Source organism: Trichoplax adhaerens, genomic scaffold, assembly GCF_000150275.1.
Source record: "Trichoplax adhaerens TRIADscaffold_5 genomic scaffold, whole genome shotgun sequence".
Lineage (NCBI taxonomy): Eukaryota > Metazoa > Placozoa > Uniplacotomia > Trichoplacea > Trichoplacidae > Trichoplax > Trichoplax adhaerens.
In genome coordinates this window covers 4,305,476-4,325,707 of record NW_002060947.1, presented here as the reverse complement: position 1 = coordinate 4,325,707, position 20,232 = coordinate 4,305,476, and the positions used below count along the sequence as shown (strand labels likewise).

Below are 20,232 nucleotides of genomic sequence, written 5' to 3'. Positions count from 1 at the left end.
CTTTTTATGAACGGATCATCGCAAGCAAAGCATCTCCAAAATTTGAGATTTTGAATCACTTCCAGTACTTTTCTACCAAAATTTTGTCTAATGCATGTAGTGCAGAAACTATTTTTACAACTACTACATAGTAAAATTTCGTTTCTAGCTCCACACCAAGCACATTGTGCATAATGGCCATCTTCATCCAGCGTACATTCAGAGTTATAAGAGAAATCATGGCATGCCTTACAAGGAAAAATCAAGTTTATCACTGTCAATACAAAACATCATATCAAATTAAAGTCGTACCTTGCACATTGCTACTTGTGATATCTTATTAGGATATATTTCGGCCAATTTGTATTTTTTATTGCATACTGAGCATTCCATTGTATCTGTTTATTAATTAATGAACTCAATTAAATGTGTTTAGTTTAATTATTTCGGCTACATTATTCTATTAGTATGGCTATACGTATGTAGATATTTTGGAGTAGTCAAAACTTTACTTGTGATCGTTCAGCCTTTCACTACATAACAATTTACAAGAGGAATGAAAGAACACCAATAACTCGATACGGTATCATAAGCAGCTCAGGAAAAATTTCCAAAACCAAATCATCATTGTACCTATGGTATTTGCGCTCATTATCGACTTGTGTTCTCTTACTAAGTATTCTTTCTTAAACAATACAACTCTATTACTGACGTTCACATTATTCCGAATGTTACATATACAAAAACATTGGTTTTACATGCTTTTAGCATCTAATATTTACCCTCGGTGTGATTTAAGAAATACCATCTATACACTATAGTTTTCGATTACCGACTTTTTCTTGCTCTCATATGATCTTAATGTAAAAAGATTACGTTGAAATGTAATATCGTAACTAATTAATGTACTACCATACTGCAATTGTAAATTAATTCTAGTTCTAAACGAAGCTAGACATTATTTAATCAGACGTAGCTTGGCTTAAAAGGGTTAAGCATTCAAAAGTATTTGCTATTACTAAGATTGGAAATGCTTAACTGTACTAATTTACATGACATACAATCTCAAACTTGATAACTCAATCTTATCCAAAACGCATTTAATGTGTATTCAATTCGAATCACTCGTAATATGCTAAAACTTATTGATATTAATTAATAATGCGGGGGATAGATGTAAATAATCCCAATAAATGAATGTATGTTACTACTTTGGTTAATTCGATTTCAAGTCGAAAGGGTCTAATAATATAATTAGTTTAAAATAAATGTTTACGGTGCTTGGATGCTATTATTCAATGTTAATCACTGATACTAGCTATTTACATAAACGATTTAAAAGTAAAAGGTGATTCTACTGTTAGCAGATGAAATTTATTTCAACTACAGAAGCAATCTGACGCTTTGCAAAATAAAAGCTACATTGAACACGATTCGAAAATTGAAGTACTATACCAGCGTACATACCATAGAATTAATCCAAAAGCCTACCAAGGATGGGGACAGCTTTAAATCTTGTAAAAAAAATTATATCAAAATATTCTATCATAAATGTTACATATTGCTAGCACAGAAATATCATAATTATAGTGCTATATCGTTGAAAAGGTAAAGACCTTATTCTGTAGTTGATATAACGATATGATACATTACTATAATGTTCAAGGACGATCGAGTTGAAACTTTTATTAACCGGTTAGAAACTTTAGCGCACAATTCTACAATTTATTGACTGTCAATTATACAAATCAATCCACAGTACAGTATGTTGAGGCATGTAACTATTACTATGTCTGTATCTACTGATTTGCTGCTAAGCGTTACACTTGATGCTTAAAACTTTCTACTATATTGTATGTACATTTTAATGCTTCATACTTTGAAATCGACAAATATATAGCAATGTATAACATTGATAGCTTGGATAAGGTGAGAAACAACTGTATTACATTATATAGATTCCTGCCTACTAGGCGTACAGTACTGTAGGAGAAGGCTAGAGATTCCTAGTAGAAAGTGATAAACAACTACTGCATGCCGAGATCTATTACCATGTAACTTATATCAAAAGGAGAACACCATGGCTACCAACCTCAGTCCGGTCCAAAGCCAATTTTAAGGTCTTCATTAGAAAGAGACCATCATTGAAACCGTCTATACAGTACGGGTACAACATATAACATAAATATACGATCAGTCAATTTCTTGTTCATTCTTCAAGTAAGTTACTCTATCATTTTGAGCATACTAAAGTATAGGAGTACTAAATTGAAGGTCACAGTACTAGTTCATTTAATGGAAGCTAAGAAAATTGGACGTTATCGCTATATTTATCCAACTGAACGAAAAGTAAGGTTAGTACAGTATTATTACAGCATGAACTGCACGACAAGGCTAGATAAGTGCACGTCCACACTAGCCACTTTCTTGTTCTCTCTTTCTGGATACATATTAAGGAAAAAGTTATGATCATCATGATTGCACTGGCAAAATATTTCCTTAAAAGGACTTCTGGCAGTTTATAGGTTGTCTTGATTCATGCTACAGTACACTTTTCACCAATACCATATATTACAGACTCATAAACAGTATCCGCAGAGGTATTTTTGCATAGTGTGAAAGCGGCGATCCAATCTATGATAGTTGGATCTCTACTATTATGTAAGCTCGGTAATCTGATCTGCATGTTATAACAGAGACGGGTAGTCCCTGATCATCCAGTAATGTTTAATCATAGATATTGTCTATAAAAGTACAGGGTAGAGATGCAAATATAAACTTTCCCATAGTTCATATTTTCATCATCATCAACAACAAAGACCAATATCGTTTGAAAACTCAAAATAGTCAGTGGGCCTAACTATGGCATTAAATAAAAATACTATATACGCGTATATAATGTCAAAATGTAGACGACTGTTGCTTTTTGTACAGTTGTGGCACACTACTAGTGTTTAACATTCGATTTCATTCACCATCTGCGGGAAACTTCAAGCAGCATCTCAACAATGTAAAGTAGCAATTGGTTAAGGCGAAAGCAGCCCACCATACTCCAATCGGTGATTTGACAATGTCTGTTTAGTATTACAGTAAACTCGATAGTATTCAAGTTTGCAACAGCACTTATTTTGACCGTGATATATCCATTTATCACCCTAACCGAACTATTAATAAGCTACTAAACACTTGCACTGTACGTCATTTTCTGCTAAAATAGAATGGCCCAGAAGTTTGTTGTCATGTATACTGTCGTTTTTGATCATTAATCTTTAGCAATACAGGCAATGTTCAAGTTGTTTTATGATATTTTCGGATCAATATGGTGATCCCTACTTTTATACAAACTAAAACAATTTGTTCCATTTTGAAAGGAGTTGATCGGTTACTGACGGTAACTTATGCTTGCTGATGTACTGCATTCGTAGAACTAGTTTACTCCAATTATACTGTAGGAGTACTATAACAGTCCATGATGGGCAGCACGGTGTATGCTGCCACTTTGTAAAAATATTAGCATCTCGATTTGAAGATATTGGATCAATTTGACACTTTGAATAGACGCATCGATATCTACTGCATGCTATGATTAGGGTCCATCTAAACGATGATGTACCATACACTGATGGTTTTGCATTAGTTCCTTTACCCACTGTTACGATTCGTTTAATCGACCGATTCATTTTATTTACTGTCTACAAATGCATAGTATGAGTATTGAATTCACTGGACAGTAGAATCTTGCTTGGCCATGGACTTGTAAGAGAAAATTCTCTTTAGACGTCGTTGGCTCTGCAAAGTATGCCACAAAAAATGACACAGTCCAGCGATCTAAGCACAGTACAGCAGTATACAGCATCGACTTGGATGTACTGTATAAATATGAAATAGAGATATGGTATTTCCTGCAAGAGTTATGACTACTTTTGTAAATTGCATCCCCCTGGCACACACAGTACGTATGTCATGCATGGTAGTTATTTATTATCTGTATGAGTATACGTGTATACTGGAGAAAAACATCACGACTTCGTCGCAAGAACGGAGGTTAAGGTTTTTATTTTATTATTTGTAGGAGTATGCTGCAGAATAATATCAGGGCTTCGTCACGAGAGGGGAGAACTCTCAAGGTAAATACATCTGGAAAGGATCTAATATATAATTAATAACAGGCTTTAAGCCATCCAGACTTGCCTTAGAATTGCACTATACTGTACAGTAGTTAGTTTTTATTATCCCTATGAGTATATACTGCAGAAAATCATCCGAGCTTTGTCCGAAGAACTGTGAAGGGAGGATGGGGAGGGTTTAAAATATATCTGAAAGGATCGATTCTAATAATAGCTGATATTTCTAACAGGCTAAAAGTCATCAAGACTTGCCTTCCAATTCTACTGCATCATAGCTAGTTTTTTCATGATAGAATTTATTCCTATAAGTAGTGCAGGAAAAAGGTAGTTGGTATCGACTGTTCATTTCCACTGTCAAGGAGACAATCTCTTGAGAAAAGGGCACTTTTCCGTTCAAGGTCGTCAAATCTACAAGTACAGTACTGTAGTAAAAGGTAATCAGTATCTACTGTCAGTCTGAACTCTTAAGGGAGGATAATCCCTTGAAAAAAGGGTACTTTTCCATTCAAGGTTGTCAAATGTACAAGTACTGTAGTAAAAGGTAATCAGTATCTACTGTCAATCTGAACTCTTAAGGGAGGACAATCCTTTGAAAAAAGGGTGCTTTATGCCTGCAAGGTTGTCAAATGTACAAGTACTGTAGTAAAAGGTAATCAGTATCTACGTAGTGTCAGTCTGAACTCTTAAGGGAGGATAGTCCCTTGAAAAAAGGGTACTTTTCCATTCAAGGTTGTCAAATGTACAAGTACTGTAGTAAAAGGTAATCAGTATCTACTGTCAATCCGAACTGTTAAGGGAGGACAATCCTTTGAAAAAAGGGTACTTTTTGCCTGCAAGGTTGTCGAATTTATGTTAAGGGAGGAGGACCGAGGATAGAAGGGGATTGCCGTTACTTATGCTAATAAAAAGTATATGCATCTGTATAATTCTATATAGACGACTAGAATGGAAATCATTGGCCCTCTTTTGCGCTAGTAGCGCATTTTGATAATAAAATTAGAAACGTTTACTCATTGGCCTGATCCCCACCATGTTTGCTAGCTTCTTTTGCTGAGTGGAGATCAGGCCAATGAGCAAATGGTTCTTGTTCTGATGTAAAATGCGCCTTTTTAGTGGCATGTCAAAGAGTATTTATCATTTCTAGGGTAACATGACCCAAGCATTTCAAAGCCACTAATGGACAAGATTGTAAGGTTTAACCCTTGTAATGCTGAGCACTATCCTGAAGAAGAAATGGTTTGAAAATTGGAGCAATTTCTTACCTTTAAAACCATGTGAACCATGAATGAATCGTGCTACAGGATGACGTCCATCTTGTGCGTCACTCTAAGGTCGGTTGGTTGGCAATTACTTTCATAACCTACCTTGGCCAATATTTACTATATACTGTATACTGTTACGTCACGGTGCATTGCCCGGAGTGCCGGGCATTGTACAGTATAACCCTAACCCTAACTACAGTATAGAATGCCCGACACTCCGGGCAATGTACAGTTCGATACTGTACACCGGGGTGTCGGGCATTGTCAAGAATGTCCAACTGTACAGTATACTGTAGAGTACAGACCAAAGCTTTGCACCAGGGCCAGGGGTGTAAATATTGTTGGGATTTGTAGGGGAAAGCGGTCAAATTTGAATATTTTCCCATACAAATCATCTTAGTGGGCGGGTGCAAGGTCACAGTGGGTCATGTGACACATCCTTCTACTCCACAACTCCTTAGCATGAAATGGTGGCTATGCAGCACTATACTGTACCATACAAGTGTAACAGTATCTGCCTGGATAGTACACAGTATGCCTGTTGATGGCCATGTGATTTTGGGGCGCATTCGAAGCTAACCGGTAGGATGAACTTCCGGGACTGCAGACAGTGCGTATGAAATACGTAGAGAATCACATGATCTTTCTAGGCCAACCACAGCGCAGGGGTGCTCGAGAGTATGAAGTTGTTGAACTTCCGGGACTCGAGACAGTAATATACTGTACTGTACGTGTGAAATACGTAGAAAATCACATGATCTTTCTAGGCCAACCACAGCGCAGGGGTGCTCCAAGACACAATAGAATATACTGTACTGTACAGTGTACAGTACAGTATACAGTATTCCACGTCAGGTCGAATTCCTCCACACTGTCAACGTCAGGTTTAGCCCATGTCCTCCAGTGCAGCGTCGTTGATTATATAATGTTGAATGTTGTGGTAGTCCTCCAAAACATTCATCGTCAGAACGTCCATCGATCCATTCAAGCGCCCGTGATGTCCATTAGTTCAAGTCCCTAAATGATTCAACTGCTGTGCGGTGCATCCAAAACTCTTCATTGCACGTGCACTATCACAGCCAAGCGCCAGTGCGTCTTGAAGAAAATATTCCATTTTACTATGCAGTATACACTAATAACGCCGTCAAACGGTCAACTTCAACTTGCTTACTGACAATCTGTGGAACGAATAACCCGCTCAAAGACTAGAATAGCTTTTGCATCTCCATTTGTCCTGACTCATGGGACAATAAGAAGGAAAATAAAAAACACTGATGGGAGGAGAGCAAAATATGAACCATTTGGTGCGATCATTGATCCAATTGCACCATTGTTAACAATTAGAATTTATTTCTACAAAGCAGCAGCAAAATCAAAATAAATCACCCATAATTGAATCGAATTAGTAAGCTCCATTTTACTATTATTCTAAAGTGCAATGAGCAGTGAATAGAGATGCCCGTGCACTGTAGCCATCGTTGGTAGTGAAAATAAAAGATCAACTAGTATCGACGAGTTACGTTTACTGATGCATGTTTTAGATGACTGTATTAATAAAGTAAATATTTCAAAACTGGAAAATCGCTTCACTCAACTAATAACTGTGTTCTCCATTACCATTCGACTACCAATATAACGCGGCGGATCTCACAATATAGACGAGTATATACTGTATACATCCGCAGCGTTTCTTGGGTTATGATTTATAAAATGCTGCAAATTAGTACAACATAGCATGTTGATAAGTAGAGGACTATAGTATGACAGTTTATGCCGGATCATAATACAGAGAGAGAGAGATTTGACACAATAACAACTATACAACTACTGTTGTGGTATAGTGTTTATATAGCGATTGTACTCATTTCGGGTTAGAAAAGTAAGTTCTAAGTTTATGCATGTTCCATATTAGCAATATTACCTAGTCATGTTGTTATCGTAGGTTATGGACATATTGATGTTCTAACTGTAATTCATAACAATATTCTATACAACATATTTTTTCCTGTTGTTGTTATGAGTTACGGATTCTATAAAAGCGACTTATTCTTACTAAAGTGTGCTCTACTATTCACCCGCTGTTGAGTAGGTTATTGTTTTCAATAAACTATATTAATAAACTACTCTGCCGTTCGTGTCAATTTTAACATAGCATTCATTCAACATTTCATTGTCAATAACGCTGATCAGCATACGATGTTGAACAACTTGTTGGACAGCTTGAGTTAATTTTGGGAAATGGATACGTTTTTCGTTGAAAGTATACAGACATACAGACAAGCGGGCTCGGGTATGATATGACTGTACTGTACTGTACAGTGAAGAAATCGCTCTACTGTACTGTACACTGTACAGTACAGTTACTGTACTGTACTGTACTGTACTGTACTGTCTGTACAGTCAGTGTACTGTACTACTGTATACTGTACAGTACAATTTAAGTGTACTGTACATTGTGTACTGGACAGTACAGTACAGTAGTACAGTATAATACTGTAGTGTACAGTGTGTAAACGAGTTCGAGCTAACGCAGACCATACTGTTATAGGACACCGTGTGCGGCGGCCATTTTTGTTTGTGATATGGCTAACAAGGTGGTTAAAGGTGCTGAAATTGCGAGGCAACTGCCATTATCGCGGCGTATTTTTGCCGCTGTAGCAGAGTGGTGGCAAAACGCTTCGGGTTATCGAAAATACGGTTAGTAATATGCCATTCAACTTTGAAGAAGTGATTGTAACGTGAATTCATAATCCCATACGTGCGGATATTTCGAATAGCAGAAACATGGAGTTTTCGTAAACGAATCTCCACGGACACTTAGTTATTCATTCATTCGTATAGTCATCAGCGCTTGAAGAATTATAATTATAATCACACGTAAAAATCAGTAATCACTGAATCGATTGAACGAAACATAGCCCAGGACTCTTAATTGCGGTATCATTAGTGCATTTATTAATTATTGTCTATACGTTGCTGCATTCCAAACTGGAGTACGAGAGTGAATGATAAAGCATAGAATATTATCAACTACTGTACTATCGTAAAAAACATCGTGAGCAAAATCGGTAACATTAATACCGTGTTTCTATTTTCTCAGGCTTAAAGAGAGAGGACTTGCTAAACGATGAAATACCAAATATTGCCGAAGCTTTACGTAGATTACCAGAGGATGAATACATGGCTAGACAGTGGAGAATTAAGAGGGCTTTAGACTGTTCTCTTAAAAATACTTATCTACCTAGAGAAGAATGGACGAAGGTTGAAGATGTAAGTCGCAAGCTATCTAGTCTATTACAATGTTAAGATCTTATCACTTAATATCGAAGACATTCAACTTATCGTTTATACATTTCAAGTTACTTTGCACCATTTCAATATAAATATTCAATCTTTGGATAGTTGTTGTAGATGATCTGCGCAAATAAGCTATCGCATTGTAGCAACATCTGTAAACGAATGCCTCATGTTCTACTGTGTTACAACTATGCAATTAATATGTTGTGATTGTCTCATAGGATAAATTTTACTTAAAACCGTATCTGGATTTGGTCGAGAAGGAAAAAACTGAAAGAAAATCTTTCGATAACCAGTGATTAAGTTGGAATTAACTTAGCATTTTAATCATAATACATTTATGGTGTAGTTTTCTTATTGCTTATATTGCATATTTCTATTCGGTACCTAATTGGCTTTGCTGACAACAACAAGATATAAATTAATGGTTGCTTACAAGTCACTGTTTATCTAAAAGAATGGATAATTGCATAGCTTTTATCGTATTAGGAGTTCTTTACTGTATTGTAATGTATACAACGTTTATACGATATTAGCTGCGAAAGATTGATCTGCAAAATAAAAATAATAAAAATAAAGAATGTTTATGCCTTTTAAATTAGTAAATTATCTGCTGATTGTTACATATACGCGTATATATATATATTTATTTGCAGTACAGCTTAGTAAGATATTTTAAAGTGTGTATATATATATGCTCGTATGCGATATATTAACCATTTGATACTACTGCTAAGCATGATACAGTATCACTTTTAAGTAACCTTCCTTATCGTATCTACTGTATGAAACACCTTTCCTGTAAACTTCCGTGAAATAGCTTGGTTAATAAGAGCTTGGACAAGGCTGATATATCAACTACCTAACTTCTACAGTATTAAGAAATCTTATGTATCACCTTATTAACCTAATTTAATTTTGAATCAATAACTTAGATGTTCTGCGTTGGTAATATTGCCTCATATTTATCTACAAATTCTAAAGTTAGCTTGTCACTTGTAGCTTACAATACTGGACGTCATTTGCAGTATTCACGTAGTTAGTTGCACTTTCCATTGATTAGCTGCAATTTTTTAGAGTTTCCTTTTTTTCTGCACTATCTATGAATAACCAACCATTAAGTCTTTTATTGAGTTACTATAGTATGTTTCTATCTTACTCGTATATACATAGGCTCTGTTTTATTAATACCCCGTTACATATGCACTAGAGACCCTCTGTTTAATTCTGTTTATCTTACAATGAAATAATACAGTAGTGTTTGTTACTCTTCATTAATTATGCGGGACATAACACGTTCTTATTTAATAAAACCAGCTACCGGGTCCTTGTTTGCAGCTTGATGTGTAGTACTAATGACTGTCTCATAACATATGGTATTGGAAATTAGTAAATTCGTAAAAGAAGATTTGACAATGTTTTAAAGATACCTGCTATCTACAGTATTGGCTGCCAATTCACTTTACTGTACTTGTGATAAGTTACAATTTATTATCATTACTGTATATATTAGTAAACCGGTAGAGCCTTGACACTATGCGTAATACCTTTTACAACAATGTAGTGTACTACACGTCGGTATTATAATAATTAATAATAAATATGCCACCTTATTCAATTTCCGAATTAATAATATATATATATATAACATAGATGCCATGAGTAAAACTCGATCCGGCTATATACATATTATAGCCACGTTGTTGCTTAAGGAAGTGTTTAATGATACTGTAAGCCTGGAAAGGACTAAACGAAGTTTGTTTTCTTTCTCTTCAGCAAATAACGAATAATCGTATCTACCCATAGTATTGCCATTTGTCGGCTACGCAATTATATATGCATATATATATATATAGCATTAATGATGTAGTCCGTCATAGATACACTAACATACGCGTATACAGTATACATATAACGACGAGAGATATTAATTAAGTCGTTACAGAAGAGAAGAATGAACGCGGCTGGTTGGCCCTCCTCTGCCATCGTCATTAAAGTACTGTAGGCGTATCTGTGGCTCAACCAAAAGAAAACATCCAGAGTAAAATTTCTCTTAACTGTACGGATCGATTACCAAATTGAACCTCACAGTTCATAGTTAAATTATATAATTAATTAATTATTAATGAATGAACTAGCAGCGGCTTGATCGAAACCTGCGGGCATGGACTACGCGGTGTAGTTTAGTAATCCATGCTAGGGAGTACAGTACCTTATACAGTACTGTACAGTACTCAAGGTAGATGGTACTGTAGATTGCGGTGGAGGCTGTACTGTACAGTACTGTACAGTACAGTACAGTACAGTATTTTGGAAATGTTAGTACTGTACGTACAGTGTACACATACTGTACGTCACACATGGCTTCAAACTTCAAACTGTGAACACCAAACGACTGCAAAATGTGGAAGCTGAACTGGCTGACGATTTTGCTGGTCATTTCAACTATCGCTGGTTGTGCACAGTAAAATACAGTAGGCAGCCTCCACATTTTTGGCCATGAAAGAACTGAACAGTCATGAAAGTCGTTCATACTACAGTCTACGTACTGCAAACTAGCCCTGCTATGGGCCGGATTCCAGCCCAAAGGTCGTCTTTTACAGTGTACAGTGTACAGTATACATACTGTACAGTACTGTACTGTACTGTACAGTTTTCGAGTTTTAGCCTTTGAATGCAAAAATCGCTAATAACGGCTCACGGCGTGCAACTGTCTAACACGCATGCTCATCAAATTCAAAATGCTATCTAGCCCTTTTGGCTATTGTCTATTGTTGCAACAGATGTTACGTTAATTCGGTTATTGTTACCAGTTGGTTTATCTAGTTTTCAAAACTTTTCATCGATTTTGGAGAAGATTTAGCAATTGAAATGGCCACCTCCAATAGCAACAATGTTCACATCACGTTCTACTAGGATATCTTATTGTTAAGGTAGCTCATGGATTGTTAATGTGTGTGTGTAGAGAGAGAGATGTATCGAGGATAGAGACTGTAAATGAAATTTGTTAAACGACGCTAAATAGGTACAGATGGTTCTTGTTGAGCTTCATTCATTGACAATTGGAAAGGAGATTTTTGAAAACGCCTCGTATCGATTTACGACTTCTCCAGAGAATAGGTAGTGATCCATTTGGCTTGGATTGTAATAGTCTCTCAAGTTTTCTATGCTATCAATCATAGGTGTTATAACTGAAATTGGGAGACCGCCTAATAACAAGCCTAGAAGAATAACAGCATAACGTTATCGTCGAAAATATCGCTATCACGGATACGTACTGCATTCGTCTTGCCATCCCTAGCCAATACAATACCCTTTCACTTAGTCTTATTTTTCGTCATGTCTTCATATCGATGACTCTTTGGACATTCTATTCCTTCTACATTCTCGTATATTATCAATATAACCGATATTGATATATTGTACTCTGTTTAGTATACACCCCGACTCCAATAGTAAATGGGAGGCATAACTTGATAAGGGAGTATTAAGTAAGTAATCAAACATCACTAGTTGTACAGGATGTCGATATTGTCATTCCGATCAATCATCCATCATACGCGTAGACTTCCATGATCGAGTTCAATCTCTACTATTGACATTCTATTCTGTTGCTCCATTTTCAATAAGATGAAATAGCACAATGACTCACATTCAAGGATTGACTGATTATAATGATGGATAAAACATCGATCTTCAACCATCACAAGCACAACAATAACTCACATTCAAGGGTTGACTGATTATAATGATGGATAAAATATCGATCTTCATCCATTTTCCTACAACATCCAACACAAGCACAACAATAACTTATCAAGCAATTCTTGACTTGCTCTACTGGTACAGTAGTGTACAAGTTGACTTAGTGTACTGTAGTAGAAAGCAATTACATGCTTTCAACAACCACTCAAAGCAGGCATACTAACGTATTATTTATCCATCAACTTCTCTACTGTATGTCAACGATAAACGAACATTCTATCTTTCTTTAGTTACTCTATGTCCACAATACATTTTAAATTACTAAATATGACTATGATTAAACATCGGTGTCCATTCTTTTTTTTCCGTAAAATTAAAATGTTCAACGTCAATAGGCTGCAGTAGATATCATGATCATAGTTAACTATATTTGTCATGAAGCCTAATCGATGGATGACTATAAATCCAGTAGTCTATTCCTAATCTCTTTTTGTACATTAGTCCGTATACCAATCTCGAAGCCATTTATTGATGATCCATTTGCACTACAATATCAACATATCAATGACTTGTTCAAAATTGACTGTAGTATCCTACTGTACTTTTTATTTTTAGATTGTAGCGGAAACATTGATTTTATAGACACTGTACGCGTATATGTGTGAAATTGCTATTTTCCTATACGCGCGTATTTCCTTTCTCCAATTTTCAACACGTTTCTATCTGCTAATAACTTGATCGATGACCCATTTCATCATAATCAAGCAGCCTATAAAACGTGCTAGTCGACATAATATCCTTTACTGAAAGGGCTTATATCGGTAAAAAAAATAAAATTCCAGTAAAAGGATAAGAGAAAGTTTTTGTTGTTGTTGTTGTCGATCCTTTTAATTGTCTATACAGTAGTATTGCATTGTTAGTCATAAAGAATATGATGGCTTTCTCCTGGTTAAACTATTGCTATTAACAAAACTGTAAGGCCATTCTCACGTGGTTTATCCTCTACTTTTATTATAGCAGTTGGCATCATAAAAAGGAAAACCCTCGCTGTGGTCAAATACTTACACCCTTGGTGGCTCTATTAATTAATTCTCGACCGTAAACTGCATTTTGCCTGGATGTCAACATGACAAACAAGCAGCTTCACATTGCGCTTTTAGAATGGGTAAGTTATTCAGAATGGATCAGTATCAACTACAAATAGGCTAACAGCAAGTACCTTTTCTGCTTGTTATGACGATTACTGTGCGATTACTTAACCGTAACCAACGTAAATGAGCGTTGTTAAAATTGCAATCTAAAAAAAATGATATAGTACTCGTAGGATAGATAGAACTATAAAAGTACTTCAAACTTAGTAAAAATACAACAAAAATATCAAGAAAGCCATTTCCATTGATAAAAAGTCTGAATCATATTATGTCCTTTGGCTCTAGTGACTTATTTTTTGAAATGGTGTAACTTGCTAGGTTATTATTTCCTGAAGATATGGAAATCGATATAATAATCCCCTATTTATCGCGATCGATCACATTTCCTAAATAGCACACTATAGTTAACGTATTGTGCATTAACCCATAGGATAATACACGGGCATAACAACCATTTCGACTGATTTTTTAGCCTTTTCTTACTTACGACATCTATCATAGCAATAATCAATAAGATCCTTATTCAAGAAAATTTTTTGCAATTCATCATTTATAGCCATCAAGGTAAAATAGAGATTTAACAAGAGCTCTCTCATATAAAAGAGTCTCATTCAAACGCTACAATTTTGTTTCTTTCGCCTTTAACCTGTCAAGTTAATCGATCCAACTTGGACGTATTATGCAATTACCGTATATTTCAATTGAACAATGTTTTCATTCCATAAACAGTAGCATCTTATACTAGTTCCATTCCAATTTATGATAAACGAGAATAAACTGATATGCGTATTTTTGTGGCACGAGTTTAAACGTCCACGAAGAGGATAACCATACGGTATTTATATGCAATGTAGACCCTGTGGGCAATATAACTAGAACAATAATAGCAAGTTGCCCATTTCAAATAAAGAGAATTACCTTCAAGGATTAACAATTTCTTCAACAATTAAACGGCTTTAGTAGGCAATATAGATATATGTCTATAATATACATATTTCAATTTAAAAGATAACATTGGTTTGCGTTCGAAATGGCGTATTCTTCTATTATTCTAAATTGTAATAATAGTTTAGGGGAAATTACAACTATTTCCGCGTTTCATTAACAATCTGTTACGCTAATATAGTTCAATATTTGAAAATATTAATTTAAAACAATGTGGACAGATAGAGATAAGTAGATACTGAAAATTTCTTTCAACCAACTATTGCAAGCTTATTATTGTACTTCAGTTGACAATCGATTGACTAAGATTTAGGTTCACAACTAAATCTGAAAGAGTCTAAAGAACTACAATATATCATCATCATAAAAGACTAAAAAATTTTAATCCTCTCTTCCATTATATTTAATAAGAATGCTAAATGCAGTAGATGATAAGTAGCATCTCGCGTGTTTACCGCTTTAGAAAAGAAATCTTTTCGCCCTTTTGTCTGAATACGTTATAAATGGATTAGTATTCCGTTTGCAATTGTACTGTACATTTTTATGAATAAATCGATATCTCTAAATGATGCTAGAATCAATTAATTGGAGCGATGTCTATCAATCACTAGTTCATAGAACTACGAGAGAAGAAATTCTAAATAGTTTTATTGATCTATAGAATGTAGTACCTGTAATAGACTATAAACAACGATTGTCCATTTAAATGTAAAGCATATTTTTTGCGTTAAATATTAATATCAAGCGTTCATCTACATCAAATATTGATGACAACGAAGGCGATAAATTCATTATCGTGGAATATCTTAAGATTCGTATACGACTGTCATCTGATATTTTTAGGATACGATTTACAGTTAGCCGCCTAGTAGTTATTAATCACATCAAGGTATAACGACAAAGTGTCGAGTTTGATATTTTTAAATTTTTTCTGCTTGGTACTGTTATATGCGTCTACTGTACTCTATCAGGCACATCTAAATCAAGGGATAAATTCATTAACAAATTGATCAACCTATTTTAAAGTGTAGAAATACCATAAACTACTGCAGCTTAATGAATGTGACTGATTGCAGTGATCTACTACGGAAACGCAAATTCATAATCACGATTAAGCTGAGTTGGACAATAACAGCTTGGCTAAAATAGAAATTCAAGTACCTTTATTCACAATAATCTATTAAGAGTGCTTATACCTAAGTCTAACATTTTAATAATGAGCCAAGCATTTATTTCAAAAAATGTGAAATTTCGAGTTCTATTATTGTTTCTATTTTTTTCTTGGCCTTCAATCTTGGCTAAGTAGATTAAATTAAAAAAATACTACAAAGTATTCAAACGTAAAATTACATTAGAAGGTAGTATCGGCATCGTTCTATGATATTGCATGTTGTGTAAATTACGAATTGGTCCAACTATTTCAGGATGAAAAATGTAAAATATCGGCGTCAGCATTCACCATGGCCTTCTACTTTTTTCTCCTATTTATCTACATTTATGACATGCCTTAGCAAATCTATTAAGTAGTAATCGAATTGTCAATAATTAATATCTAAATGGTTACTTATTTGTCATGTAAATAAACCGATCATATCTACAATAGATTATGACTGATTATCTAGTTCTTACTATAACAATGATAAACAAGACGAAATAGCCGATCAATATGTTATTATCAAATAATTGATCAATGCGTGTCGATGTTATATAAATAAATTTCATCCAGCTATTGTTTACAGTCTGCTGCTATTCATTATTTCTATTGTTATCGTAGACAACAGACATTTGAATCTACGACAATGCCTGGAGGCTTTTTATTAATATCCTCCTAAATGTTTGCAAAATAGAATTGGGAAATCATTTTAAAGTCAAGATATCACATATAGAGGACAACATTTACATGCCTGTATCACAGATAGCTTAATTGATTAATTACTTTAACATGCCATGAGATCTATTTCCTGACAATGACTCTAATTTGTGTAATTTGTGTTAAATTAACATAAAATTGCTTTATACCGTAACAAATCTTGATCATGTTGCACTGTATATTTAATAACATTATACTACATTATTGCCTTGTCTACATATCTAATTTTCTGTTTCTTAAATGGCTATAGATTAACAGTACAGGTGTAATATCATCTACAGTTAAGCACTATCAAGAATTACAAGATGGACAAATCTTATTCAATATTTTAAAATTATTGTAAGTATTCAAAATTAACTTTTAGTAAGCACAACTGCTACTGTGTCAATGTAATTAATAGAACAGGAAATCTATTATAAGTTATAGATTGATTTATAGACGTCTACAACACTACGTAATATAGAATAGTTGCGAAAAATCTCTTTTAGTGAGAAAACATCTGGTCATACTATTGTAATTTAACTATCTGTATACTTGTATATGTAGTATATGTATATATATAGATATAGTACATCTATCCCCTAACATAGTTCTCTATCCTTACTAAAGAATACAACATCATGATACATCTGCAACTGGATAACGTCATAATGTAGTAATAAAATTTCAGTTGGTATTGGCTCTTTAATAATAGTAGAACACATGATTATTTAAATTATTATAACAGTGCATTAATTAGCACCTTTGGTAGAACCAAATTTTAAACCAATTATCATTAAAAACTGATTGGCTTAATCGCTTAGTAAATATTTTACATGTTATTTCCACTACAGCTATCCGTAAAATGTACATTTACAAGGTAGTAAATATCATTACCCGAAATTATGTAAATAAATAATACTTGGACTCGAGTGATCATTCGATATAAAACCAATAAGGTTAACATCTTATATCTGATCGGCTAATATCAATCTTGATATCAGCTGGACTCGAGAATGACTTACTACGTCATATTGTCATATAGTGTCTACTGAAGGTTAACTAAATTAGATCTTTGACTATGAACCGTTACTTTCCAGCGCTGTAGTACATTGCTTTTATATATTGTTTTTTAATAATACAATTATTAATATAACTCACTCAAATCGTACCAATAACTCTCCTGATCGAGTATATGAGCACCGCCAAAGTCTTAAGTACCGTTAATGTTAGCTATAATGCAATACAAGCGGTACAATTGTTAATGTATTTCGATTGCTCCTTTTCTGAGAATAAGTAATTAGACGATTTAGGTAATTTGTACTATAAAATCAATGCTGTTTATTTTAGTTCAAATACTGTACATAATATTTTTTATTACGCATGGCCTTTATTTTGTAAAATTATTTTCTTACATAGCGGTGAAGATACATGTAAAGTTAATGCTACCGAAAATGATAATTCTCCGCAATCTCGCTATCGCGCAATATTTGCTTATATGGAAGGTAAAAAATGAGGATAAATTTATATATCTCAATAGATATTATTACTAAAGTAGAAATAGTCAAAAAAACATGAAATGCCTTATTTAATACATTGAAATAGAACTTCATATTCTATTGCAACTGAGCTGTACTTGTATCTAACCATTAAATATAGATTACGGTAATAAAAGTCATTAATTATGATTAACTGGTCTATAATTGTAGTAGTTTTCTATCTCAAATCGTAGATGTTAAAAGCTCTACTAAAAAGTTAATATTTCGTCGATTATATCATCTTAAACAGAGTTCTATCAACAGCCTTTAAAAAATATTGTCAGTAGCAAGAAAATCGTTGTCAATTGCGATACTGACGAAATTATGAAGGTAAATATTGAGTCACCAACATGTCTTACCTAATATTAAGTATGTGTCATAAATATCAACTTATTTCAAAGTAATTAATTGTTAGTACATTAAGTACTTCGAATATCGGCGGTATGCACAACTACCCATTTAATCTTAATAAGAACAAATTAACCAAGTATGAAATTGAAATATTGTTAAATTATCATTACAGTAGATCTTATAAACAATAAATACCACTATCATTCAAAGAACTAGTTAAATTACTTAAAATTAGTAAATTGGATATAAACCTAAAATTTGGCTTTACTTGACGTTGGTAATGTTATTATTAAAATACCGATCATAACACATTTTATATCATTTACATATTTCTTATATAGGTGGTTACACTATTATTAAGCTGTGCTGTACACTGTAATAATGTGGCCATATTTATTAATTGTATTACCAAACTGGACAACAACGTGCAATTAATTATCAAGAGTGCAATAGAACATGTATCAGATCTAGTTGAGACTAACGAATTAACTAGTTCACTATTAGAAAATATAAAGTTAAATGGTTAGTTATTTCCTAACTTGAAAATTATGACTTTAGGTTTTAGAAATGGAGATAAAATACTAACTTTCAAAAATATTTCAACTTCTTTTGACATCAAACTAGGGAACGTAGATAGAATGAGCATTTTAGAAGATGAATATTGTTTATCTTCATCTCCCAGAGAACCCAGTTTTATAAATATGGCATATTCACCTATGATAGCAAAGAACTTTTGCTCTCCACATCTTGCCAACAGACAAAAGCAGGTATTTTTACCTACCTTTTTACATAAAAAATTTACGCTCTGAAAACTATAAAAGTGATTGATAAACCTAACCTACGAAAATTTTTTAATTATCTTTTATTTAATTCTAAAATAGATGAAAGAACTGCAAATGGAAAGAAGAATCGACACATTAAAAAGGCAACTTAAATCTCATAAAGGTAATGAAGTTGAGTTTGAATCGGAGTTAAATGAAAAAAACAAAATCATTCAGGAAAAAGGTGAGTTCTTTTATGCAATACAATAAATCTTAAAAAAATTAAGTCTGAATACTTAGCTAAAAACAATTTTAGAATATATTTAATGCTAATAAGTTAAATCTCTTTATATAAAAAGAGCTAAAAATTAAAGAATTAACCAAACAAGTCAGTGAGCTTAATCTGGTTAAGCAACAATTAGATGGCATCGCGATGTTACAAGATCATGTTGATTCAAAAGACTGCGAAATTGATAAGTAAGGAATTATACCATTGGCTTTAAAATTATATTCAGTATCATTGAATACCAATATAATATACATGCATGTACATAGTTCATGCTTTATAACTACTTTTATACATAGTTGCCTGCGATAACTGTTTCTTATTACATGTACATTAATTTTTATCATTTTTTGTATTAATTAAATGCATTCGCATAATTTCTGTTTATGTCATCACAATCGTAACAACTGGTCAATACGCTACGGAGTAAAAAAGTAGCTATTTAAAACGATTTCGTTCTGTTTAGACTTCGGCAACGCTTACACGAAATGGAGGGTATTCGAAACGGATACAATGAATTGGAAAACAAAGTTGCAGATTTACTTGCTGATAAAGACAATCTGGAAGATAAAGTAAATTGCCTAACGGTTAAAATTCACTTTGGAACTTTGAATTGTGAAATTGATTACGTTACTAATTAATTTATATTATATGTTTGTATACTTCAATATTGACCTTAAAGTTGAAATTATACAGCTAATTATGTTTTATCTTGATTTCATATTGTATATTTATTAGTTGAAAGCTACCTACCGTTTTGACATTGAAAACCAAAATATCCAAAATCAGTTAGATCAAGCGGAATCCGCAATTGATGAATTGCGAGGAAAATTGACATTAGCAGATGTTACTGTTTCTAAGTTAACTCAAGAAAGAAATGAGGTACGATATTATACATTCCGTAGATTTGTATCGAATGATACTATCAAAACGTATTCTATATTTAATCATTGTAATCTTCAAGATTCATGATTAGCCAGG

General features: G+C 33.6%; 1 protein-coding gene across 1 annotated transcript; it reads left to right on the top strand.

Annotated features, from left to right (window-relative positions):
* Window positions 1–7,950: 7,950 nt before the first annotated feature.
* TRIADDRAFT_63961 (expressed hypothetical protein) lies at window positions 7,951–9,230 on the top strand (the record flags this gene model as incomplete). Its single annotated transcript, XM_002112895.1, has 3 exons — window positions 7,951–8,065; window positions 8,469–8,638; window positions 8,887–9,230. 3 exons carry the CDS (start codon window positions 7,951–7,953, stop codon window positions 8,962–8,964), a joined length of 363 nt encoding a protein of 120 aa, XP_002112931.1. The 3' UTR covers window positions 8,965–9,230.
* Between the last annotated feature and the right edge of the window lie 11,002 nt (window positions 9,231–20,232).